This window comes from Perca fluviatilis, chromosome 8 (assembly GCF_010015445.1).
Source record: "Perca fluviatilis chromosome 8, GENO_Pfluv_1.0, whole genome shotgun sequence".
Classification (NCBI taxonomy): Eukaryota; Metazoa; Chordata; class Actinopteri; order Perciformes; family Percidae; genus Perca; species Perca fluviatilis.
In genome coordinates this window covers 9,098,357-9,125,245 of record NC_053119.1, presented here as the reverse complement: position 1 = coordinate 9,125,245, position 26,889 = coordinate 9,098,357, and the positions used below count along the sequence as shown (strand labels likewise).

General features: G+C 39.9%; 1 protein-coding gene and 1 long non-coding RNA gene across 8 annotated transcripts in view; one reads left to right on the top strand and one right to left on the bottom strand.

Annotated features, from left to right (window-relative positions):
* Window positions 1–26,889, bottom strand: part of kif21a (kinesin family member 21A) — a 54,470-nt gene that overhangs the window by 26,285 nt on the left and 1,296 nt on the right. For all 7 annotated transcript variants that reach the window (XM_039807551.1, XM_039807555.1, XM_039807556.1 and 4 more), the window contains exons 2-3: window positions 5,402–5,624; window positions 2,048–2,230 (exon numbers count right to left, since the gene is read on the bottom strand). In XM_039807551.1, the coding sequence (XP_039663485.1) occupies window positions 2,048–2,230; window positions 5,402–5,624 (406 nt within the window). The remainder of the gene's footprint in view (window positions 1–2,047; window positions 2,231–5,401; window positions 5,625–26,889) is intronic.
* LOC120563400 lies at window positions 8,662–10,649 on the top strand. Its single transcript, XR_005639945.1, has 3 exons — window positions 8,662–8,838; window positions 9,740–9,854; window positions 10,531–10,649. It is a non-coding gene; the product is annotated as an uncharacterized LOC120563400 (long non-coding RNA).

Below are 26,889 nucleotides of genomic sequence, written 5' to 3'. Positions count from 1 at the left end.
TGTTTAGTCCCCTTTATAGGCACCTGATATGTTATAATGTTGTAATATGCATATTTATTACAAAGTGCACTGAGCTTTACTCTAGCATCTTTTTAAGATAATATTAACTGTACATAAATGTATTCCCAAAACATTAAGTTGGCAAGTGTCTGGAGGATTTGCTTTCAGACTATAGTCAGACCCAACCAGCTTTAGCAATAAGTTTAAAGGTTTATATTGCCATGTATCTGCACTCTCAAGTCAGTTTTCTTCTGCAGAGTTTACTCCGATCTTTTCAAGAAAAAAAAAGATCGTATTTGCACCCTCTCAGCCTCTTGGAAAAAATCCTTGATTCATCCTCGGCATCTAAAAGTCTTCGACAGCTGCCCGTTTGTTGTCTGAGAGGTAAAACTCGCTGCTCATTAAGCTTCTGGATGGGAGCGCATGGTAAAAAACTGGCGACTAAAATGGGTGAATCAAGATTTTTATCACCTCAGATCTTCTCTCATCTGGACTGTAGTGGCAGGACAATAAGAAGGAAAATGTTCAGAGAGACTAGTAAGAAAATCAACCTGAAACTATAAGAGTGAAAGGGACATGTCTTTCCTCATCCTTGGTGGAAATGATTCCCTTGCTGATCTACATACTAAGTGCAAGAGTCAAAATCAAAGTGGCTGCAAGAAATATTTCACGACCATTTGGCAGGGGGTTTGGGGGTCCTCCCTCAAGAAAATGTTAGGTTTGTCAATCAAAGAAGCAACTTCAATGGAAAAGTTAGAGCAGATAATAATAAATAAAACTCAAAATGCTCAAAAACATAACTTGCGTAAGACCGAGGATGGCTAATTACTTCATGTCCTATGGTCCTATTATAAAAAGGTCCAGGAATTGTTGACCAGGATACATTATAACCTACAGTATGTCGGACTGCAGATACCCAGGTTCCATTCAGCCCAAGATGATTTGTTCTGGGAGATGGGTCAATCCTAAGTGGGATGGATAAGCACATAAGAAGCTGGGTACAGACTAGTTTAACGATAGCCAGACAGATTATTTTAAGAGGAAGGAGGAATGAAGGGGTGCCGTCAATCCAGGAGTGGGCTTGTGAGATGGCTATGGTGGCAGCGTTTAAAGAAATGTCACATAAACGGTTTGCCAGATTGGATGTCTATAGTAGAAAATGGGGAAAGTACCTGAGCTTTCTGGAGGACTCCTAAGAAGCTTTGTGCTGGGGAGAGACGTGTATGATGGGCTTAAGGCAGTTTGGTTTATGGTTTATTGTCTATTTTGTTGAATGGTCTGGAATATTGTAGTTACAGTTTCATCTTTTCTTGATATTTATCTGGGTGGTGATGACGTGTGGATTTGTTCATGTTGCGAGTTCTAGGTTTGTATTTTGTTAAAAGAATTTAAAAAAAGTGTTAAATCACAACAACAACAAAAACTTGCTAAAGAAGTCCACTGGGGACCAACTACAATCACCACATCGGATATAAGTAATCATTTAGTTAGGTTTGATGCTCACAGTGATTTTACATTTATTTAGGCTTAGATGGTGAAGTGGTGCACTTCAGCCTTACAAAGGTAGCAAAAACCCTGTTAGCTAAGGATTTCTTTGCTTAGCTTTAGTGCATCACTTTTTTAGAATAATCAACGTCAGTTTCATTCAAGCCATTGCCAAATGAGTTGCTAAAAAGCCAATTATGACTATCAGCTCCACACGAATCTCTGTGTTTCTCAATATGGCTATGTTCAGAGGGCTATGTTCAGAGAGCTGTGTCGTCCGGTGACTCACCCGTGCAGAAACTGTGAACTGAGTGAAGATAATTACCTCTTCTCAAGAGTCCATCATGTTTTTTTAAGTCTCCGTGTCTTACTTTGCTACTAGCAACTGCATGCAGGTGGGGTGGGGGCTGTGCGCGATCACAGAAGGCTTGTATCATGTGGATGCACCCACAGTTTTGTTGTCATTACTTAGAATTCCTCGTGGGGGCGACAAAAACTACGCACTATAGCTTTAAAGAAGCATGTAAAGTAAGACAATGTGATGCAGTGAAGCATTGTGTACCTCGAGGAATTGGGCGTTGATCTTAAACTCCGGTACGGGGCGTCCCTGTTCCTGAGCGGCCTGTCTGCGCTGCTCGATGCCCTTGAAGAGGTGGTGGACAGCGCGGGGGATGATACCCAGCTCCTCCTCTTCGATGTTGACGTCAAAGCCCGTCCCCATGGTGTAGGTCTTCCCTGAACCCGTCTGAATGGGGTGGAGAAAAATGTCATACAAAAGAACCAAAAACAAGTGGTTTATGAAATGTGAAAATTCAGGATCACTGTGCCTTTGCCTTAAAAAGGGAAACTCCACCGATTTTACTCAACAAAAACTTTTTACAGGTCTTGGGAAGTTGTATTGAGCTTTTTGTGGCTCCAGAAGGAGATGCCTGAAGTGTGATGAACTGCCTCAAGGGATGTCACTTTGTGCTTTGTGGGTAATGAAAGAGTCAGGTTTGACAAGGAAGAAGAATGTGTGTAATTAAAAAGATATCGCTGGTTATGCTGTATCAATTTTTTTCTTTTTTTACCGCGGTTCGTGAGTCCCGCAATGCTAAAGCAAAGTATGCTGTTAAAGGGTTCAAAGACTTGGACTACTTTCCTGAAGAGTAAAATGTTGCAAAGACTAACTTTAAGATAAAGAATACATTTATAATCAGCTTCTTTCTTGAATGATTATGTATATATTGTTTGTTTTTATATTTATTAAAAGCTTCTTTGACAGTTTGTAGTAGAGATTAGCCATGAAATTGTCTTGTCTTAATGTTTTGTGTTATCCATTTGATTTTACACTACCATTACAAAAGTATGGGGACACCCGAATATTATGTGATTGCTGAACATTGGTCCAAAACCATGGGCATTAATCTGCTGCTATAACATATTTCATTTTATCTGGTTTAAGGCTTTCCACCACATTTTGAAACCTTGCTGCAGGGATTAGTGAGCATTACTGAGATTAGCCACTGATGTTGGGTAATAAGGTCTGGCTCAGTCGGCGTTCCAGTTCATCCCAAATGGTGTTGGATGGGGTTGAGGTCAGAGCTCTGTGCAGGCCAGTCAAGTTCTTCGACACCAAACTGGGGAAAACATTTCTTTATATAGCGGACTTTGTCATGTTAAAACAGAAAAGGGTCTACCCCAAACTGATGCCACAAAGTTGTCTAAAAACACTACTGTCTAAAATGTCATTGTGTGCTGTAGCATTAAGCCTTTCCACAATTGAAACTAAAGGGCCCCAACCATGAAAAAGAGTCCGTGATGGGACAGAAATGTCCACAAATGCTTCGGCCCTGTAAAGCACACGTTGTAAATCAGCTTTTAATAAAGCTATACGAATAAAGAATTATGATTATCCTTACAGTTCGTCATATAGAGTTCTGTAGAGTTCTGATTTACTTACTTTTACTTTGTTTTCCATCTATTTTAATGTGATTTTTTTACTTCCTAAAATTCCCAGAATGCCTTTTGACATCCCCTGAGATGAAGCTGGGGGCTATGCATGTAGTTGTAGAGCGAGTTTTCCCAGTCAAGAAAAAAGGTGACCTCTGTCTCTTTATTTAAAAAGAATGTCGTCTCATTCTGGCCAATGGAGTCTATTGTGTCAGTAAAGATATTTTTAACCATTTACCTGCACTTTTCCTTCACTCTTCAATTTTGAAATGCATTGCTTACATCTAAGAGCATTGCATAGACATGCTTCCAATTAGCATCTTATGTTTAGCATTGCAAAAAGAACAAACCAGTATAAAATCTGCAACCCAACCAGGCAGAGTTCTTGTGATGTAGTAAGTCAGTCTAAATCTAGATTAGTCCCTGTAAAGCCACAGAGGCAAACAGGTCTGATCCAGGCCAAACCAACAGCAGCCTGTGCTCTCTGTGTTTCAGCAGTGACAGAAGCAGTTTCTGGGGAGATATGGGTTAATATGGACACACATTAAAGATGTATAGCTGTCTAAAAAGGTGTGCGTGCGCTTCACTTCACTTTGAATCGTGTGAGTGCCATACAGCAGGAGCTCTGTCACCACGGAAACCTAAGAGGAGGTAAAGGAGAGGAGGGGGCGCTATGAGGCCCAATGTGCTGAACTTGGGAGGGCTGGGGGAGTGGAAGAGAAGGGGGAGTAACTGAAGAAAGAATGTACGGTATCCATTATTCTGTAGATTATTTTCTAAATTAATTGTTTGATCTATGTAACATTTGAAAACAGTGAAACATGACATATTTAACTTGCTAATTTTGTCCAAAACAGTCCAAAAACCAAAGATTTACTACAAAATAAGACAAAGAAAGGTTGCACGTTGCAAAATGTTGGCATTTTTCAAAATATTTAAATAATAAATTATCAAAATTCTGTCAATAAACAAATGGATTAATCCACTTCAGCTCTAAAGAGAAGTGCCACTGGATATAAACAAGAAATACCACGAACACATTAGGCATTGTCCAAAATATTAACTTCACAGGATTAACACTAGTTTGTAATCCGATTTGTGGTTTTATTTTATATTTATCTATTTTTTCCATTTTCCCAAATTAGCAAGTACAAGTACCACTAGTTGGTATCACTTCTCTATTGTACCGTTACTTCTGTGTACTCTTATTGCATGTTTCTCCTCCTCTGCTGCTCTTCCTGGGGCCTCTCTTTTCTTTTAGAACTGCAGGGTCTAAGGATAGAGGGTGTTGTATAGACTGTATGGCCCTCTGAGAAAAATTTTGATTTGGGGTTCAATAAACAAAACCAACACTGCTATATTGTCATACATATTGTTTAGAAACTATTTTTAATAAAAAAGGAATAGTTTTGGAAAATGCACTTATTTACTTTATTGCTAAGAGAAGTTGGATACGACTATCATATCTGTTAAAGCCAGCAGTTAGTTTACCTCAGTATAGAGACTAGAAACAGGGAAAGAGCTAGCCTGGCTCTGTCTAAATGTTCAAAAATCTGACTACCGGTATCTGTAAGTAACACGTTATATGATACGTAGGCAGGTTTTCTTCATCTACAGACAGCCAGGCTGGCGGTTTCCAATCTTTTTGCTAGGCTAAGCTAAATGCCTCCTGGCTGTAGCTTCATATTACATGTACTTACAACAGGGTAGCACGGATTTTTTTTTTTTATGCAACTGTGTGCATTTCCCAAACTATTTCAACAATATTCCTTTAAAACTATGGTTGTACGGTTCAAATTCCACAACAGAAGTCTCCTCTGGTCTCCTTTTACCCAAAGGCCAACACTCCCCACATCTCAAACACCCCTTATATTTGTCTCCTCAGACACACAAATGCACAGAGCCCATTTCCCTACGTACATCCACCCAGCCATAAAGCACCGCCATCAGCACGGCAGCTGTGACACCGAGGACAAAGACTCGCCTGTCCGTATGCAAAGACGGTGGCGTTGTAGCCCTCAAAACAGCCCTCAATCAGCTTCTCCGTGCAGGCGGCGTAGATGGTGTCCTGCTGGGAGTCCATGTCAAACATGTAGTCGTAGGTGAAGGACTTGTCTTTCCCCAGGATCACCTGAGGCTCCCCGGGCATCACATACGTACAGATGTGACATCCCTCTATCTTCTCCCTGGCCAGCTGAGGTCGGATCCTACAGAAAACACAGAAAAAAAAACAGATGAGAGCTTGTTGAGGTACACAAGTACACTTGATTAAGTACACTTTTAAAATCTAATGCAACCAAGTTCAACATATTTGCCACATATTCTACCTTTACAAAGCTTAAAATGGCCAGTTTTTGTTAAAGCTTTTCAGAGAAGTGTTAATTTAATGGTGCGTTTATTAATGCGGAAGTAGTTAGTCCTGGACTGCATCATATTGATGTGTTTTTAATATTCTTCCCCCTTCAATTCACACCTCAGAGTCGCTTTATGTTCAAGGGCACATTAACAGGATGCACATTTACTGTAGCTGCTGACAAGTACAGTGGTTGCCGTGGGCATCAAACCTGTGAATCACACCCCACAATCTTTCTACCCACACTGCTGAATAAGTTAGCACAATCAGGGAGCTACTTAATTAAGCAGTAACCTGGAGACAGAGTTGGTTCACACATGGTAATTAAAGCACTGCATTTGCATATTTTTGACACCCAGCCATTAGCATGGTAGCTCAATTCTAGTGAATAAGAAAAAGAGACAAGGAAAGAAACAACCAAACAGGCACCATAAACTATTACAACAATGTACACATAACAAAAAACATGAACAGAAAAATATGTAATAGGAGTTCAGTATAATTTTTAATATCATAATGATATGATAAAATTAATATTGTGAGAATGGCAATATTCTGACTTGTTGGGGTAATTGCCTGTTAATTTGGCAACTGTTTAGATGTGCTCTTTGTTGTACTATTAACCTATTTTTTTTTTATACAGAATCAGAATCTCACTCTGACTGTTGTTTACAAACTAAAGAACTGAAAGATAATTTTGTTTTACTTTTTAAAATGCATATTTGAATGCAAACTGTCGACATACACTATAACACATTTTGTTTCAATTGTATGTTCTTGAAATAGAACATAACGAGAATATTGATTAGCATTTTTTTCATATTAAGAATATCATTATCGCAGATATACCCTGAAATAACGTGATATATTTTAGGGCCATATTGCCCACCCCTACAAAGGATATGTACAGTTCAGTTGATGATGCTTGCTGCACCAGTGAAAACAGTTTGGGTTCAGTCCAGTGCTTGCAGAGCAGTACAGATCAGTATTTGGGAAATAAACCCTCTTTGAGATCTAAATGGTGAAACTGTTATTCCAAAATCCATGTTATTTTGACCATCCTAAATCACAGAAACATACTGAACTTGTTTCTGTAATTGCAAACATTTTCATCTGCTGCAGATGTGCGTTTTTTTTGTACAGCAAAGACGGCAGGGTCAACATTTTAATCTGACCCAATAGTTTGTCCCATAAAACCTGCCAGCTGGGTTAATATGTACCGATTTACTGTACTTTTGGCCTGAAGGACTGAAATCTGGCAGGGATTAACTAGAGAGGAAGAAGAGAGAGAGAGTTGCAGTAAAAGAGATCGTTTATTTGAGCATGTTCTATGACTCTCACCCCCCCCACAACAGTTATAAAAAATGTATTTGAAACAATACCATAGTTCTATTGAAATAATGACATTACATTTTAGGAGAGACTACCAGCTCCAAATCAACATCAATATGCTGTTATGGTTTTCATTTTACACAATGTTATTGTTTATGTTAAGGATTTTAAAACTAACAAAATTGTGTATTGAAGTTTTTGTTATGACTGATGTAAAGCATAGCATACAGTATAGAACACAGTCCATTGCATTGAGTTGGTCATTTTAATTTGATTTTGCCAAAATGTGTCATATTGTTATACATATTTATATTGTAACTAGGGCTGGGCAATATGGAGAGAATCAGATATCACGATATTCTTGACCAAATACCTCCAATACCTACAACTGGTGCTTTAACAAAATATGTTCAAACTTAGATTTTAGATTAATCATCAGTAATGTGGACATATGTCAAAGTGGGGAAAAGGCAAAAGAACAGTCTGGTAAGTTCAGAAAATGACATCACTTTACTGTAATGCAGCCTTTAAAACCAGGAAAAGACACCACTTATGTCATATCACGATATTACGATATCCAAAATCTAAGACTACAGTATATCTAGTCTCATATCACGATATCGATATAATAGATATATTGCCCAGCCCTAATTGTAACTATATATTTTTTTATAATTCATCCCTAACATAACATGTCCCTTCTTATTTTAAGAAGGTTTAAGAAAAAGATTTGCACATCCAATATTTCTTATGCACATTGTACTAAAGGAGACTCCTGCACACTGTTCTTACACTCAAGGTGACATTTATTGAATCAGTAGATCAAATAAATGGGTCAGACCCCTCAGGCCTTCCTCAGACTGTAAGTTAGAGATGATGAAAACATAAGAACTCATTTTCTGGAAAAGTTCTGTAGGGACCAAAGTGTTGATGTACTGATTCAATAAATATCTTCCAAGAGCGGTGTGCAGGAATCTACAGAGCCATTTCTACTGTTAACCTCATGCTTCATTAAACATACTCTAATGTAGTGGATATCAATCCTAAACCTCAAGCACCACAACTTTGCTGTTGTACCATCACAATAGGAACTCAATGACGGAAGTGAGTAATGCAATTCATTTTACAAGTCATTTTACTGGTAGGAGAAAAACCAGCCACGGGCTAGGATTAGTCTTACGTCAAGTGTTAGAATGTAACACAGCAGCATCAGCATCTATGTTCTCCTTGTATTGTGGTTAATTGTGACCAAGTGGACCAATCTTTCAGAAAGTTATCGCTTGGACGTTTAAAACAAACTCTCCTCGTGGGTTCAGCTCACTAACAAGCCTCGAAGAAAAGCACCTGACAGCGGACCTGCCAGCCTCTTAGTACTGTGTGGATAAGGGCCTCATTGTGCCTCCAAATACAGGGGAGAACAATGCTGTGAGGGGAGTACAGTGTGGCCATTGTGTCCGTCTGTGTGACACTGGATCCCAGCGCTGACAATAACGCCACGGCTGCAGGATTACACGGCTGGACGGAGGCGAGGGAGGAGAGGTAATGTCCTGCCTGGAGGTCATGTCTGCAAGTAACTATACTAAACAACTCACTGAGTGGGGTAGAGGATGAAAGATTGTTGCTTACAATGAAAACTATTCTTTTTTCTTCTAGTGGCTGATTTTGGTAACACACAGTCCTTCAAGTATGCGTTGTTACATCATTTTCAGGCTGCTGGACAGCTGGTTCCTTGTAATGTATGGAGGATTTTATTTATTCATAATTCAAATTGAAAGTCCAAAGAGAAAACGAAGCAAGATCAAATAAAAAATATTATTTTACTACACTACTAGGAAAAAAATCATGCCATAATTGAATTTAAAAAAGAAAAAAGGAAACTGAAAAAGCAAAGTTGACATGTAAAAGGATTTATCTTTTGAATTTTACATTTCGATTTAACATTTGGCTTTTCCAATTTGACTTTGGTTTTTCGGTTTCCTTTTTTAAATTCAATTAAGGCATGATTTCTCCTAGTAGTGTAGTAAAATAATATTTTGATCTTGCTTCTTTCATGATGTTGGTCATCATGAAATTTAGGCTCATTCTTGTGTTGCACTTTGTTTAAAAAAATATCAAGAAACCACATGTGATGTACAGTAATGATATAACAGCAGCTTAAACAAGCTGCACTTGACAAAGACTAATATCTTAAAGTATTGAAGATTTTCCTGGGAAATCAGTTTTGTTCACAGCCTAAAAAGCTGAGTTGAATAATATAAACATGAGCATAATGAATCATGTAAGATATGAAAGCACTGCTGAATAAGAAGAATAAGGGAGCACTACACATGAAGAAGCTGCTTCAGTATCAATTAAGAAGTCATTATGAAGTAGAAGCTGGTCGTTAGCTAGTTTTAGCAAAGATTAGTAGTTGGTTTAAATCTACAGTTACAGTGCTGTGGTCAGACCACTTTGAGTATATGAACAATCAGCACAAAGTTTGTTTTTCATACTATCTTTAGAACTACGAGAAAATTACAGCTTTAGGTGAAAGTACATTAGGGACATGTCTTACCAAAGTGTTACTCTGTTGATTTCAGACTTATGTTTAGGGATGTCCAAATCATCTCTTTTTACCTCGTTTTTGGCTCCATTTAGGAAAAAAGGATTACGAAAAAAACTACTGGCCCGCTTTTCCATGACACTTGGTGGACGGATGTAGCATGGGCCAAGGAAGAAACCATTAAACTCTGGAGCAGATCCAAATCACAGGGTGGATACGCAATTATTTTTCACTTTCGTTAACACTGCGAGATAGGACGCGTTCTCGGCGGAGATCTACGCTCTCCGAGTGCCCTTCTAGTTTATTTATGGAACTTATCTGGTTATTGGCACAACAGTGTTTCCCATAGTGTTACAGCAGAGCTGTGGTCCCTCACCTGAAACATAGACCACCTCAGCTAACCTCACGAAAATAAATATACTTTTATGATATAAGACATGAAATGTTTCAGGAGTGGCTTACCATCTCTGCTAAACAATCTCCTGTGATTCTGAAGTGTCCTCTGTATAACTACCTAGCCTTCAGGTACGAGTGAGAGTACATCCTAAGAATATAGCTAAAGCCCCGGGTAAACAACACTAGACAAAGAAACAAATCTCTTTAGTGCTTCTCAGAGCTGGTGTTCTATTGTTTGGATCTCATGGGACTGTTTTAATGCACAATAAACGTGATCCCCAGTCAAAAAAAAAAAAATCTATTATCTTCCATGACAAATTCACCATATTCAACCAATTACATGGTTACATTCTGTGGATCGTAAGAGCATTTAAGAAATCTAATCCTTTCCAGTAACCACAAGTGTGTGTGGGGGGGGGGGGTGTGTCTTTGTTCCAGACAATTTAGCTCACTAATTGGGTGTGTAATCCTGTCTGTTACTCTCCCACAGAACTTTCACACCCGGGAATCTGATGGCATTTCCCAAATGTACTCTCTTCTCATCTACATGTACAGTCAGACTTCTTGAGGCACTATCAGGATTTTGGTGGAGATTTGTTTCTCATTAATGCAAACATTTATATTAGATAGTTTTGTCTAAAATAATGACAATACAATTTGCCAAATTGTAGCTTTTTTTTTGGAGAGAAGTTGTAAGAAATTTATATTCCTTTTTTCTATCTTACAAGATTTTAATTACATTGTCAACTTTCAGATGTACTTCATTGTATCATAATGATAATGAACATACTGTGTTAAAATACTTTGTTGTCCAAATGAATGACATAAAGCACATTTTAAATAAAACAAAGAGAGTTGTTTTTTTGCCATTTGAAAATCCAGTGTCATTAACCACACTAAATAAGGCTCCATGGCCGGTTCATTAGCTGTAAGATAGTTGATTTTTTTTTGTAAAATACAAGCGAATAATACTATGTTGAAAAAGGAAATGAGTGGCCAAAGTTACAATGTAGGCATTGTGTGGATTTAGACCATTTGTGTGGGGAAAATGTGTACATTTTGATAACAAAAACTTTAAGAACCAGCTGAAATTGCAGCCATTTCATAAGCAAACTTTTAGATCAATAGATCCCATTGATTATCATCAATAATGCATAAGTGCAGAGTAAACTGAGCAACAGTTGTGGTGACTCGTCTATTTCAGGGGCTCTGGATTTTGAGCATTACAGGGAGGAGCCGGGTCAGAGTTCAGGTGAGGGTCAGGGTCAAGGGTCATGACGTCTCTGAAGCAGAGACCTGATGTCTGGCCATGAGGAACGGATACAGACACACCTCAAATTCACAGCTTGTTTCTGAGCTGCTGGCGTACAGCTATGAACACAGGAGCACGCCCAAACCTGCTGCCAACCCCCCGCCCCCCAGGCCCCCCTCCTCCTCACTGCACTCAAATCATCAAGGGAGGGGGGGGGGTGAAGAGGATATAGAGGTGTGAGAGAACTCCCTTCAGCTTCATCTACAGTTCTTATCCAGTAAGTCAATTATGTTAAATCGTGCAAAAAATAAAACGAGATTTAAGGATTTGGAACAGATAGACGGCACCAAATAAATGAAAATAAAAAAAGACAAAGCAGACAAAAATAAGTATTTAACAAAGATTATTAGTAGTCAGGAGACATATTCTTATCATATCTGTTGGCCATGTTTCCATATAAAAGACAAATAAATTAACAATTAACGCCAGATATCACTTTCATATTATTTACTTTTTTGTCAAGCTTGTCATTTTATGCAAGTGCTTTTTAAATCGCACTTGCATAAAAGAATATCTGCTCTGGTGACTATTAAATTAATTCTGTTGTTTCCATGTACTGGCTACAATTATTATATAAATAAAAGATCATCACAATACTAAGATTGAAATTTGATTCATGAAGCCATACATTTTTCATAGTCATTCAGGTTTACTTCATTTGTTTCTGCAGGGAAAGAGAGCCTGCCTACTGCTTAGATAGAGAGGAGGAGGAGAAAAAAAAAAGAGCAACCTTTACACACACACACACACACACACACACACACACACACACACACACACACACACACACACACACACACACACACACACACACACACACACACACACACACACACACACACACACACACACACACACACACACACACACACACACACACACACACACACACACACACACACACACACACACACGATCTTTATGTGGGGATTTGCTGAGAGCAGCAGTGCGGCTGCATGGGATGATGTCACCTGCCACTGGGCTGCCCACTCAACTTTAAGCATAACTGTCCTTCAGAGAGGAGACAATCAGGCGTGTGTGAAGGACAGAGAGAAAGAGTGTGTATGTGCAGAAGAAAGAAAAGGTAATAAGAGAGAAAGGGTGTGGGTCTTCGTCGGCTCGTTGCCAGACCCTGAAGGTCGGCGTCTACATGCCTCCTTGTGGTTGTAAACGTAGTGAGGCAGCCGGGAGAGGGAAGCTTTGATTGGGAAGGTGATTGCTCCAAGGCCGTCAGACTTCACCGGTTTCCTTTCCCACCTTTCACTCACTGTAGAGCTGCAAATAATTACTTTAACTGTTGATTAATTTGTCTTGACTAAACGAATAGTTGTTTGGTCTATAAAAATGTCAGAAAATGGTGAAAAATGGCGATCAGCGTTTTCCAAAGCCCAAGATGACGTCCTCAGATGTCTCGTTTTGTCCACAACTCTAAAGAGATTCAGTTTACTGTCACAGAGGAGTGAAGAAACCAAAAAATATTCACATTTAAGAAGATGGAATCCAAGAATTTTGAAAACAAATCTAACCGATTAATAGATTATCAACATAGTTGCCAATTAATTTAATAGTTGACAACTAACTGATTAATCGATTCATCTTTGCAGCTCTACACACGTCACAGAAGGGCAGGGTTTACCTTTTCGGTTTACGACATCAGGACAATTCAGAACTGGTCAGGTAAGTTGCAAATTACAGGAATGTGTACTCAGCTCTTTGACTGCTGTCAGTCTTAATCTGTCTGTCAATCACTGCCCTGAAATGGCAAACCCTGCAGTCCTCTGTTCCTTTGGTGAGAACGTTGGAGTATTTAAAAATACAACTCAAAGCAGGTGTGCAAAGCAACCTCAGAAAAGGGACTTTAAAACACCACAAGGGAGAGGCCATAGATCCAAAAATCACTCTGTTGCATGAAATATGAAATTACTGCAAAAGCTGCATTAACTGGAGAGGTAGTATCCACAGTTTGGGTCTGTGCTCACTTGCTGTATAAGACAGCTTTAACTGGGCTTTTTTTCCAGGCAAAACGTTCCCATATAATAAAAGAATCTTTATTGCACAAATTTTTGCATCCAGCACTGTCACAAAAAGGCGATTGTTTATAGTTTATTTGAATCTCTGTTAGTTGTTACCTTAACCAACAACTACTTTTCCTGGTAAATAAAAGATATAACGGTAGTACAACAAAAAAAATGTCTGAACTTATTCTATACATACAGTACACAATACAGTAGTAACACTCCCATGCAATATAACAATATCAACAATATTGCTAACAAATTTATAAAATGACAAAAACAAACCAAACCTACACTATGATATTAAAAACCATAAGATGGTACATTGGCCAAAATACCATAAATCTGACTTAACGGTTTTCAAGGCCTTCTTTCCAGGAATAAGGCCTGAAGCTGCTGTTTGGCGGACCTTTACAGCGAGGACTGGCTTTATACATCACATTTTATTACATCTTTGCCATTCATTTGAAACATCTCCACAGCACTTACACACAACAAACTAATTATGTACGGTTACCATCACACTTAAACTATATTATACTATCCCGTAATTCTACTGCCATCATAGAAAAGACACTGCATGCTGGCCGTGGTTGCATGTTACACTTACATGCAAGAGATCACCTCTGCGGTACGGGGATTAGTGCGACAGAGCTCAGCTGGTGCTGGTGTGTGTGTGTGTGTGTGTGTGTGTGTGTGTGTGTGTGTGTGTGTGTGTGTGTGTGTGTGTGTGTGTGTGTGTGTGTGTGTGTGTGTGTGTGTGTGTGTGTGTGTGTCTCTCAATAGGGGAGGCGGGTTGGGGGGTGCAGGTTTAAAGAGAAAGACTTAACACTGTAGGAGCTGGAATGATATCGGGATTTCACACAACTGTGATAGACTTAAAGCATGTGTGCATTTTGAGGTGAGCGAGGCACCTAACTGTGCAGAAGCAAGACGTTAATATGCAGAAGTGGATATTAATATACAGTCCTGGTTTTCACAGCATGTTTGAGGACTACTGCATTTTGGCCACAGCCTCAAAGCTGCCTGGCAACATTTTTTTTTTCTTTAAAGAAAGCTCTGCATTACCAGTGCAGGATAAATGGCATAACAAAAGATCCTCTGTGGCGTTGGATGCTTTTACACTGCCTTGCAGTACAATGACAAGGTACATTTTTAGTATCAGAAACCCTGCTAGAAGTGGTTTCATGCTCTGCCTATTCAGCCAGACAGGACCACCTACAGCACCAGACAAAGAGCTCAAAGCACCGTGTACTTAAACTGAACACCAGGCCACAGACGGGCTGCAAGAAAACCACGAGCACATGCAAACTGTGCCACAGTCAAAAACACATCCATCACTGATAAAAGCTTGGACTTCCTATCTTACTAATAATGTACCAATATGTCTTGATGTCTGTGCAGCACTGAAACACTTTGTACTCTGCGTGACATAAAGGATGGGGTTGCTATGGTGACCGGTAATGGAAGCGGAGAATTAAAGTCATAATCCGATCCCAGTGGGATATAAAGCTGGTCTGGCCGACTAAAAGATGCCAAGAGGAGGGGCACCAGAGACCCACTCGCTCAGCATCCTGCCACCCGTCAGAGACGTCAGCATGAGGCTAATTCACTGCCAACCCAACCGGTGAATTAAATGTTTGCTCTGTGCCTCCATCCTCGTGACTGAAGCACAAGCATCAAAAAGGGTTTATGATATAATTATTCTTTACCCAAAGGGATAATTTTACCTCTTTAAAGTGTAACCACCACTTAGCCAGGCCTTTAGACTCTGCTAAATTGCACAAAGCTGCCAACTCAGTCTGGGTTAAAAATCCAACTTGCGTTTAGAAGATACAAAATATTAATTAGCCCAAAGCCGAGTTGGAAAAGAGAGTTAGCCCCAGTTCAAGTGCAAAGACTTTTTTAACGTCTGTACTGCATCAATAAATAAAATTTTAAAAAAATAGCAAATTCTATTCAAAAATTGCACATTTTAAATCACAAAATGTTTGTTTTAATGGAAGCTGACAAATATGTAGATTTTAACTAAGTCAATATAGCGCAAAAATCTGTTTTGAAAGTACATATCTGTACAACATTAACTCTGCATCACTAGACCCTCAATTCAGATTGGAAAGAAAAATAAATATGCCTTAAACCTGTCAAACATCTTAATGACACATCCGTGAGTGGGGGGGGTTCTGTGCTCCTCCTGTGCTTTTTTTTTTTCTAATCACTTGAACACAAACAAAAGGTTGCCTTCGCAGTGCACAGCACTTATCCTTAAACAGGTAAAAGCTTGTCCCTCTGTAGGGAGACAGAGCGGAAGGAAACCAAACCCCCAACTCCTCAAATAAGCTGCTAAGCTAAAATGACAAACCAAAACATTTCTGCACAGAAATAGGATATTACTGAAAAATAGGGCTTGCCATTATTGCCCTCCTACCCAGACACCCTAATTGACAACTCAAGACTATAAAAAGAAAGGTCGATATTTCATGTCCTCATATACAAACATGCTACTGAGCTTTCCCTGGCCAGAGAATCGAGACTTGGACTCAAAGTGAGACCTGACTGCTCTGAGGCTAGACTTACTAAAGACTTGAGATCTGAAAGCAAAAACGTTCATTTCACTACGAAGCAAGATTTGGCGTTAGCGAGGTAACTTCAGGTTCAACCCAGGGTTTTGGGTATCACGACGGTGGATCACTTGTTACCGGGTTCCATCGCCGTGGTAACTTATGCTGAACACCTAACCTGCTCGGGAGCAATTTATGTCGGAGATTAGAGATCAACCGGTGTTAAAGCTCCGCCTACTGACCAATCAATACTCGGTTGATAACGGCGTCACCGTTCTTAGAAGATCAGGTGGAGCTTGGTGTGAGGAGAGAGGTGCGCTCAGAAAAGATAAAACATTTAGAGACCTAAACCCCTGTTAAAAATTATCTTAAAAAAAAGATTCCCTGATGGGTATCTTGATGAAAGTTATAGATTTTCAGCGGAGTGACTTACGTAGAGGCTATTTGTCAGCTTCTTGAGCCGTGTGTTGCCAATGCGCACATCGGTTTGAATTATGTTTTTATTTTCTCCCACGATTGCTTACCACTGCCAGGGTTGCAACTGAAATAAACAACAGTTTATGGAAAGCACAAGTGTAATGATGGTCAGATCTTGTGCCTGACTGATGGGGAAGTGATATTGATAAGAGTTGTGATTTACACATCTACAGAGTCGGCTATTTTGCCAGCTTTCCTTCCTGTTTCAGGAAGCAGCGACTGTATTGCGCTTTGCCTGTAAAACCGCTTCTGTGTTCTTCATATTTATGTAGAATAGAATAGAGGTTGAGACCGCGGATGCGGGACCGCGGTTGTTAGGTTAGGTGAAGCCGGGTAACTGAAATACATCCAGGGCCTGTTGATCTGGATTGGTAGTACAGGCCTCTGGTACAATCCCAGAATAATAAATAAATCCAACAACGACAGGCCTTGCATAGTCACACAACGGTAAATGGATTGCCTTTATATAGCGACCACTCAAAGCGCTTACAAACTGAAAAACAGTATCAAAACAGCTTTGAAAGGAAATTGTTGAAATGGCACGTTAGACCTGAATCTTGACTTGTGATTGGCTTATTAAAGACTTATGACTCATGTCTTCAGCTGTCCTATAAATAAAGGCCTAAAATGCCCCAAAAAATAATCTTTTTTCAAAAATCAAAAGAAAAAATTATAACTTGACTTGCTGTCAAGGACCTGAGACATGAAACTTAAACTGACAGACTTGACTTAGACTTGCCACAAAATACAGGTCTGCAATCAAAACAAAATGGCGAGCTATAGCAAGAATAGGAATAGGATATCAAACTCAAATATGTTGTCTTAGAACAGATGACCATAAACCTCAATTTGGGTCATATGTTTTATGGTTTTATCTCCAGGGATGTGTGTGTTACTTGGTGTGCTACAGAGAAACAGTAAATACAGAGAACAAATTCATCACATATTTTGTACACGAGGGCAGAGCTTGCAAAAACAAGACACACACCCAGGCCTCTGCCAGGGCACATTGCTGTGTTGTATAATCTGCACACCAAGTTCACGGAGGCCGACACTGCCCTGCTGCTGACATAAGCTTATTGGTTCATCTTCCTCTAATAAAGCGGTGCATATACATGGATGTCCCACTGATCCTGGAGCTTGTGGGCCTTTTGGAAAATGTGCTTTCAAAAACAAAAACGAGGCTGCGCAAAGTCCCTGTGGCATGCCGATAACGGCTTTACTGCTTCCTGCAGGTCAAGGGTCAGGGAGCAGAACACCCCCCATCATTACCAGGGGCGGGCAGAGGAGGGGAAGGTTAGGTGACAGGGGGTGTCAGTAAGGGATCATCTCTAGCTGTCGACATGCAGAGGAAAAAAAACTGGCAGGCGGGCTGGAGTCCGTGTTGGGCACATTTTGTATGCACACAATGTATGCACAATTATTAACAAAGGGCTTTCTTTTGTTGGTCATATCTAATTCTGGATTTTGATAAGCCAACTTGCATGCCAAAAACCAAAGGTTAACTGTGCCGACTCTTAAAATACTTATACTACTAGAACAAATAAGACCAGTACTAAAGATAACATCAGGCATTTTAAAATGTTAGTGCAACCTAAATATAGTGTTTGAATAAACCTATTAAGTATTTTTTGGGGTCACAACCACAATGAAAAAAGTTTATTTCCTTGAAAACAAAACGTTTTTTTTTTTTTGCATTGTATTGGTTTTACTTATATTCCTACTGGCTGTCCAGCTACAAATGAGCCAGGATTCACATGGATTTGTTACTTGCAAGTTTACAGACTTTTGTGGCAAAGACAACGGTTTCTCTGCAGTTCACTTGGAAGAGCACCGTGAAAATCTTCAGTCCCCTCATTGCTGTAACGCTTAAAATCGCGTGTTCACACCTGCCACAACAAATCTGACTGAAGCGTAAAATGTCCCAGAGTTTGATCCAAACAATGCCTGGTGTGAACATGGCACAGAAAAGATAGCAGATCAGACTTTTAACTCTAAATGATCACATTACTTAAAAGTAATGGTACAGCAATACGTTTAAAGCCTCCCTCTTTTTCTAGCCTGCACTTTATTTGTGGACACATCGGTGTGCCATGAATGATGCATCCTTTTCAGGAGTGGAAACAGTCATCCAAACACACACGCACATGTTGAACCCAATATGAGAGGTGTTTAATTAAATTTGGATCATCGAGCACAACAAATAAGCTCTTACTGTATACAGCATAGTTACTTTCCACGGCTGATTAAATGCAATGCTATTTACGTGCAGCAAGCCTAAACATTACTTCCCAACATGTTTATATCTGTCAACACTCGGACACACTGCTGTGTGAGAAAGATGTTAGTCCGTAGTGTCTCTGGTTCTGGCTCGGACCACGGGAACAGTGACGGGACAGCTCGCTTCAACGCAGCGTAATAACTCCTGAAAATAATGTCCATCTCGCAAATGTATCTGTCTCTGCTGTCATCTCAACCATCGAATACAGCAACAGGAAATAATACTCACGGCTTTTTTTCTGTTAAGAAATGTTTCGGTGTTGGTGAATTCTTAAAAAAACAAAACACCACTAAATGTTGCGTTAAAATGTGCTGTAACTCGCGTTACTGAGATTGTAACGGGTATAATATTACCGAAATTTAACTAGTAATGCGTTACATTGCTGCGTTACAGCAAAAAGGAATACATTACTGTAATTGCGTTACTTTTGTAACGCGTTACTCCCAACACTGCTAGCTAGTCAGTTGCAGAGTATGAGCGCGTGCCACGCTAGCAGCTAGGCGAGCATTATTTAACGTGTTACAAAGTGACGATATACATATTCCGTATTAGACATACAATTTCACTACAAACGTATTGTATATGCCTCTCAGTCACCCTTGAATTTGTAATATGACAGATAAGCACATTCCAGACCACTTGGCCACACAAAAATAAATGCATACAGTATATCATCCAATTTACTAAAGAAAAAAAAAAGTGAAGAAATAACAGTATGATGTATGCGGCTGCATGTTATGGACTCAAACATTCCACTGCCTGTCCTGCCGAGTCTGGACTGCAATGTCATTCAACCATGTGGTGTTGACACAGGAGTTCCATCTCTGTGTCAACCACAGGCCAGCGACACAAAAGCTAGCCCTGAGAGTGAGTGAGTGTGTGAGTGTGAGACACATCAGCCTGCCGCCATCTGCAGCTTTCAAGGCAGCCAGATAGCAGATAATAGGTTAGGTAAACACATCAGCCGAGGTCGAGTAGAAGTCAGTTCAGCTATACAGTTAACCATTTGTCAGCTGTACGATTTTATTTTCTTGCCATTATTTGCCAGCGGGTGGATAATCAACACCGAAACGTTCAATAAAGACACCACCCACGCTGAGCGTACGAACGCACCTGCAACAAAATTCTAATTACTAACACCTCATGAAAATGCAGATTCAGACAGCTGCTACATGATGCCAGCAGGCAGTGAAGCAGGTCATTTACATACACTGCCTTCCGCGCCGTTTAATCCACGGCTGCATTTTAGGTGCAAGACCGTCTGACACAGGAACGTGTCTGACAACCTCACTGTACAAAAGGTGTGAGAAGAAGCTGTTGTATCGTTCAAGTGGCTGCCCGTGTGCCTGTGCCGATTGGGTCGTATGGATCGTATTTTTCGTATCGTTTTTTAGCAAGCAGATATTAAGGTGACTTAACTCATTTCCTCTCAGAAAGCCTCTGGTGGAGCTGCATGTCCGCCTGCTGGGCCCCGTTAATCAGCTCGAGAGACGCGTGAATTACAAACCAGTTTATTGTCCCTGTTCTCCATATGCCTGCTCATCAAAACTTTGCTCTGCACTCTATAAGTGTAGTTAACGTTATGGTTATGATTTGGATTGGGATATTAAAAGATAAGATCATAATATTAAACCGAACATGATGCTGGGATATTGTCACACTAAGCAAGGACAGACACAGACATTTGAAAGGGAGCCACTGCTTGAATAGAGGAGACATTGCTATTAAATAGATTCTTTGTTTAAATATTTAAAATAAAATGTTCACACTCTTTTATAAAAAGGTTTATTCATGTAACTTTCACTGTATTGCTTGCAATGACAAGGCCGCCACCCCCTGGCGATCAGATCGCCCATCGCCATCACAAGTTACCTGTATTGGACGATATGAAAAAAAGAAACAATCTCCTAACCCTAGCTCCCTTAAAAAGGTTGAAACTTTAGTCACCAGTCTCACCAGTGTGTAATTCTTTTTACATTACAACATAATCAAAGTATCCTATAAAAAATGAGCCAGTGGTATCCTAGATGCGCACCGAAACAATGAGTGAATCTGTAACAATTTGGTAAATGATGAATCACTTATCAAGCAAAAATGCCAAATAATTGCGGTTTTCAACAACTTTTCTGCTTGTCTTTTTTGGTTTTCAACTGTTGGTACAAAAAAAAAAAAAAAATTTTTTTTTTTTTTTTAAAATAAAAAAAAAATTTTTTTTTTTTTTCCTGGTTGGTTGAAAATAATTATACTAAGGGGGGGTGGGTTAGGGGGGGGGGGGGTTTTTGGGGGGGAAAAAGGGGGGGGGGGGGGGGGGGGGCCTCAATCAATCCATTAGGCTGGTTTTTAATAAACTGGCTTAAAGACACATCATCTAAATTAGGCCAGTGATGATGGCGATACCACAGATAAAACGTCTAATATCACATTTAATGGACACAGCCTGACCAGCTCCCTGCCCGTTAACTGCAGGGACAGCCTCCTGACATAAATAACAAGGTGGCAGCTCACTATGCAAACAGAGCTATTTGTGACTATCTGAGGCCTATTTGTGACGTTCTGCTAGCAGTTTGATGATGGACGTTAAGTTACATCCACATCCTATTTGTGGCGCCAGATCCACATATAGACCCTCTTCCATTTGAGCTGAGCCCCTTAACTGGACGGATCTGTACAGTCAGTGAGGAGAAAGGCTGAGTGAGCACACAAACTGAGTTGTGTTGGAGTGGAAAAAAAAGGATCAGCGGAGAAAGACAAAGGCAGCAACATATTTGCATGGGTGTGGTGTACATGTAAGCTCCTCTATAATTACCTCTAAATAATTTTACATGACCAGCTTGTTTCCTTAGTGCTACATAATGGGGGGGGGGGAATCCATTCCTTGTCATAAACGTGTCCACATGTGGCTCCACAGTTGAAGGCTCTCTGCATCGGTGCAGATGCGTCTGGCAGAAATGTGCTGACTCCTTAGAGGTTGTGATATAGATAACTGAGGTCTTCCAGCAATGCTGCGGCCAGTCGGGAGTCTATTTTGGGGCAAGTCGAGTTTAAGTGTAGGCTATGCTTAGCATCGTCTCGGAATGGAAGAACCTTCCGTTTAGCAAGAGGGTCATGACGGCGGAACAAAAATGTATCAGGGTTTCACTCAAATGACTGTGTTACAGGGCAGCCTGTCACCATGACGGAAGTCAGTTACTAAAAATTCATTTCAATATCAGATCATTGGAGGGACACGGACACTCTACTGCAGAGAAGTCTGTTGTCCTGCGACAGAACCTTCCCCAGCTTTGTTTGTAGGGCTGTAATGATTATTTCCCATTTTCTTTGATTAACCATTTAGTCTATACAAACATTTCCCATAGACCCAGGAGATATCTTCAAACTACTTGTTTTGCCTAACTAACAGTTTAAATGTCAAAAGCTATTCAACAAATATAAAAAAACAGAAAAAAAGTGGCTTAACATTTGAGAAGCTGGAGCCAGAAAACGCTTAGCATCTTTTGAGGTTGTTATTGCATTTCAGAAAATGTTTTCTTTAAAAACAATGTAATATGCCACTTAAATGCACTTAATGTTTAGTTTTTTGAGAGATGATATTGTAAGCAACGTAGGCAATAAAAATTTTGCTTTTCCGAAAATTAAACCAAACTATTGTATATTATTGCACTTCAATAAAACAATAGTATTTCTGATCTGATTACTCGATTAATCGATGGAATAATCGGTAGAATACTCGATTTCTAAAATAATCGATAGCTGCAGCCCTACTAGAAACACACACTCCTTCAACTAGTGCTGCAGGCAAAGTAGGTGTTATTCATAGCTTCCGTCAGGGTAACTTGGCTAACACTTTAACACTTTGGCTAACACTTAAACGACAAGCGGCATGTGTAGAGAAGTAATACAGTACAGCGCAACGCAAGCTGCCCTTCAGGCCATTTCTTTACTAAAACCATGTGGATCACAGCACGAGGACGCAGAGTTGGATGCAAACAACAAAAGTCACCGCCAACGCTCATCACTCCGGACAAAGAAACAAAGAATAACCCAGAGGCCCCGGTGGTGGTGTGGAAGATTTCAAAAGAAGAAACTTCACTACTATTGACAATATAGTCAGGCTGTACCTGAAGCTGAATGTTCCAAGTGGAATCATATTTTGCAGTTTGGATTCATGTTCTAAATATTTGGGGTTAGTAGGGTTATCAGTCCACACACTTTTCTTTTTTTTTATAACTTTAAATAATTTAATCAGTCTATAAAATGTCAGAACAATTTCACAATAAAAGCAGAGATTTAATTTAATATCGCACAAGACAAAGAAAAAGCAGCAAATCCTCACATCTCAGAAGCTGAAACTAGGTAATGTTCTGGATTTTTGATTGACTTCATCTATTCATTATCAAAATCACTGCTGATGGATTCTGGTTCCAGCTCTACTGCAGTTAAAAGGGCTTACCTAAAAGAATGGGACACTGGTGCAGTTCCACCATACCCTAATATTATTCCACTTCCACATTCACACAAACATGTTAAATGCATATTTACCTGCAGATTTAGGATATACTGTACTGCAGAAAACATGTTTTTGAAAATGGCATCGCCTTCGAGCAATTCTGGGAAGACCCCCCCGAGTTATATACTGTAGGAATTCATGTTTGTTCAGTTCAGACTGAATTTTTGTGACTATATGAAACTGTTAACTGTGTGTATTGTGTTTCATATGGTCTGTCAGAGTTCACATTCCCCCCTTTTACTATCAGCAGGTGTTTAACACAAAGTATTCAGCTTAAAGAAGCGGTCAGTGTGAACATGTACAACTGTATCGACACAAATGGGTATGAATATTACACCAGACTAATAATTACAACAATGGGAGGAAATAGAGAAACACACACACACACACACACACACACACACACACACACACACACACACACACACACACACACACACACACACACACACACACACACACACACACACACACACACACACACACACACACACACACACACACACACACACACACACACACACACACACACACACACACACACACACTGGCTTGGCTCAGTGAATGCGAACAAAGCGTAAGGTCTGGAGAGGCTTTAGACCCGTCGGGGCTTTTGTGTTTGCATGGTGATGCCATGGGTAACAAACACGCATCTCAACGTCCCGTATCCAAGCTCCCACCGGTCCTCTGCCAGTCCTCTACTGGTCCTGCCCATGTTGCTGGCATTTTTTCTGCTCAAATAACTATCCTACTCTTACATTTTGTCAGGATTTCTTTAAAAAACAAAGAAAAAAAAGAAAAGAAGCTAAAACGTCAAATTTTGGACAATTTTTTTTGTAAATATAATTTTAATTTCAAATGAGCACATTTGTGTTTTTTTCCAGTTTTTTTTTTTTGTCATTCTGCAACCCACTTATCTTCTTAGCTGAGAGGCCCCGCGCCTCCGTTTGCATTGTAAACCCTGACAGCTATCGTCAGCTGTTGTCTCTTGTCATCTGAGTTAAGGCCTGGTCATTAAGTAGTAGCAGATATCTGCTCTAATTGTGCAGCTCATTTTAACAAGCTTTTTCCACCACAGTTAATCTCTACAGTTGGCTTGTGAGCTACAACCTGAGGCTTAGACTTAGCCACTTATACCAGTTGCTGCATGCCTCCATGTCATTACATTAAAGTATGCCTGCAACCTAAGCCTTAAGAGGTTTAGGGGCCTATTTCATTTCTTTATCGTCATTGTTATGCCCTCCAGCTGAGCATCAAAATAAAAAAAAAGAAAGACTGAATTTTTCATGATGCAATACGTCATTTGATTTACAAGGCTACTTCATGCTATTGAGTTGTTAATGAGGTTGGCAACAGCAGCCAAATTGCAGCACACAAAGTTATTACAGCAGATATAAACAGAGACCAAGTCACTCCCTCTCGCTTTGATCTGCACTGCTCATGTGACACCGCCTTGAAAATAAATGATAGCTGCTATATACAGCATTTGTTGTTTGCAGTAATCGCCCCAAGCAGGCAGGTTTAACAAGTCCTCAGTTGCACCCGAGCCCTTCCCCTCAATGTACACCTACCAGTTAAGACAAACTATTGTGGCGTCTTACACTGTGCAAATAAGTCCACTACAGTACAACCTATATACACTGAGGTTCTCAATGCAGCATCAGCGCTCGGCCTTTCTGTGCATGGGTAAACTCATACTATGGATGCAAATGTAAGTTGAAAGCAAATGCTTTGAACTCGGTTTTCCCTATGTGGAAGTTTGAAAGAACAGGACGGCCTCTGTTGAGAAAAGCTAGGGTCTTAAACCGATTAAACAACCTCAAGAGGACCCCTCATTCTGTAAGCCCTGTTTAAGGTACTATGCAACCTGGGATCAAGCATTATGGCTTAAACTGCACATTGCAATCGCTGGTCTCCAAGATAAGCTCAACATGGTTTCCATTACATTTTAGCCATTTTGTTGACACGCACTTACCCCTGCATAGTGAGCATACCCAAATATGTTGGAGCTCGTTGGGTTTATTTGGTTTTTAAGCAGCTGAGCGAATGAACTGTCACACCCAATTTCAACTGGTTGTGCACGTGCCAGGTGAGACTTGTCAACAGTCGTGACAAACATTTTTTTCAGTTAGTAGCAGTTAAAACATGCCAATGCAAACCTATCACTAGAGCTAGGTGTCTTAGATGGGAAAAAGCTGTGTAAACTCCATTATACTGATTACAACCCTGGTTTAACAGGCGTTATTATATTCCAAATGCTTCAAAAGGTGTAGATTAGTCAAGGTCTAAAGCCTAAAATATATTATTGAGAAAGATCAACTGTGCTTCTTCTTGGTAGGTCTTATAAAAAGAACTAGTTTTACATACGACCGAGTGAAATGTAGGCCTACTGTACCGTGCTAAACTCAGAGCAGTAATTTTAGTTCCTGGAACCACAACACAAAACATCCACCTCTTACTGGATGAACTGGATGAATGCTGTCCACACTTTTACTGCAATTTGCAAGCTCTTAGAAAGAGTCTTTTAGAAAGTGCAAGTCATTTTGAACAGATACTTATGTCCAGTTTGGACAAGCTCGTATGTGTGGGAGTCTTTAGTTAGTGGCCAGAATTAGTTTAGCAGTTTCTGTATCAGATTTAGGGTAAGAAACTGGCTTTATGTGTCAGTTATTTTGCTTTTGAGATAGGTTAATAATTCTATATTTATTTTGTATTCACAGTCTGGCAGGATAAGTATTAATTGCCGGGCAACTGTATTGTATAGCATTACATCAGTACAGGAGTCGTTATTTTTATGGTCACTTAGTGCTACCACTAGGTTTCTAGAAGGGACAAACACAAAAGGCACAAGCAGATCACCCGCTAGAGACAGCTGACTGTATTACGTGGCACACTCAGATACTCTGCCACACTGGTCCCTCTGGTAATAGATATCATCGATTTGTGATTTGCATATCGCTCCAGGAACTGTTCAGTAATTAAAACGTAATTCACTTTGGGTGAATCCCTTTCCCTCATAGATGCATGTTCTACTCTGCGTCAGTTAGGCAGCCGGGTGATTTCATGCAACCCCCTGGATGACTTTTGCCCCGTTGCTCAAAACAAACTGACATCTATTGACATAGTTGGTGTCGAAATTGGTGTCTCTCAGTCTCTCTTTTATGATAGATTTCTCCCTGTATGAATGTTCAAGGTTGGCACAAAATGGCATCTCTAGAAAGAAACTTTTTTTTTTTTAAAAACAAGGTTCAAAAACATCAAAACATGACTTTTGCTAAAGATATGTTTTACCCAATTAAACATTTTCTGCTCAAACCCGCTGGAAAACGTCTTAGCATGACAATGTTTTAGAAGCAAAATTTCTGAGAATATAAAAACAACCCACACAAAAACAGACAAAAAGCAGCATCAACAGCATGCAAATTTGGATTCCCCCCTTCAAAAAAATGGGAAATGGAATCAGGAAGCTCTGGACAAACTTGCTCCACAAACACACACACAAGATGATGATGCACTTTTGTGAACAATGCGCACGTGAGGTTGGAGTATTAGACACAAATGAGCAAATCCAAGCATGGACAAGATGGAAAATGAACAGATAAAGGAGACAAGATGAATGCAACAATACAGCCATTATCTATCATTTCATAATGATCAAAATGTCCCCGAGTGGCCTTGACTGCTAGCTACAGAGAG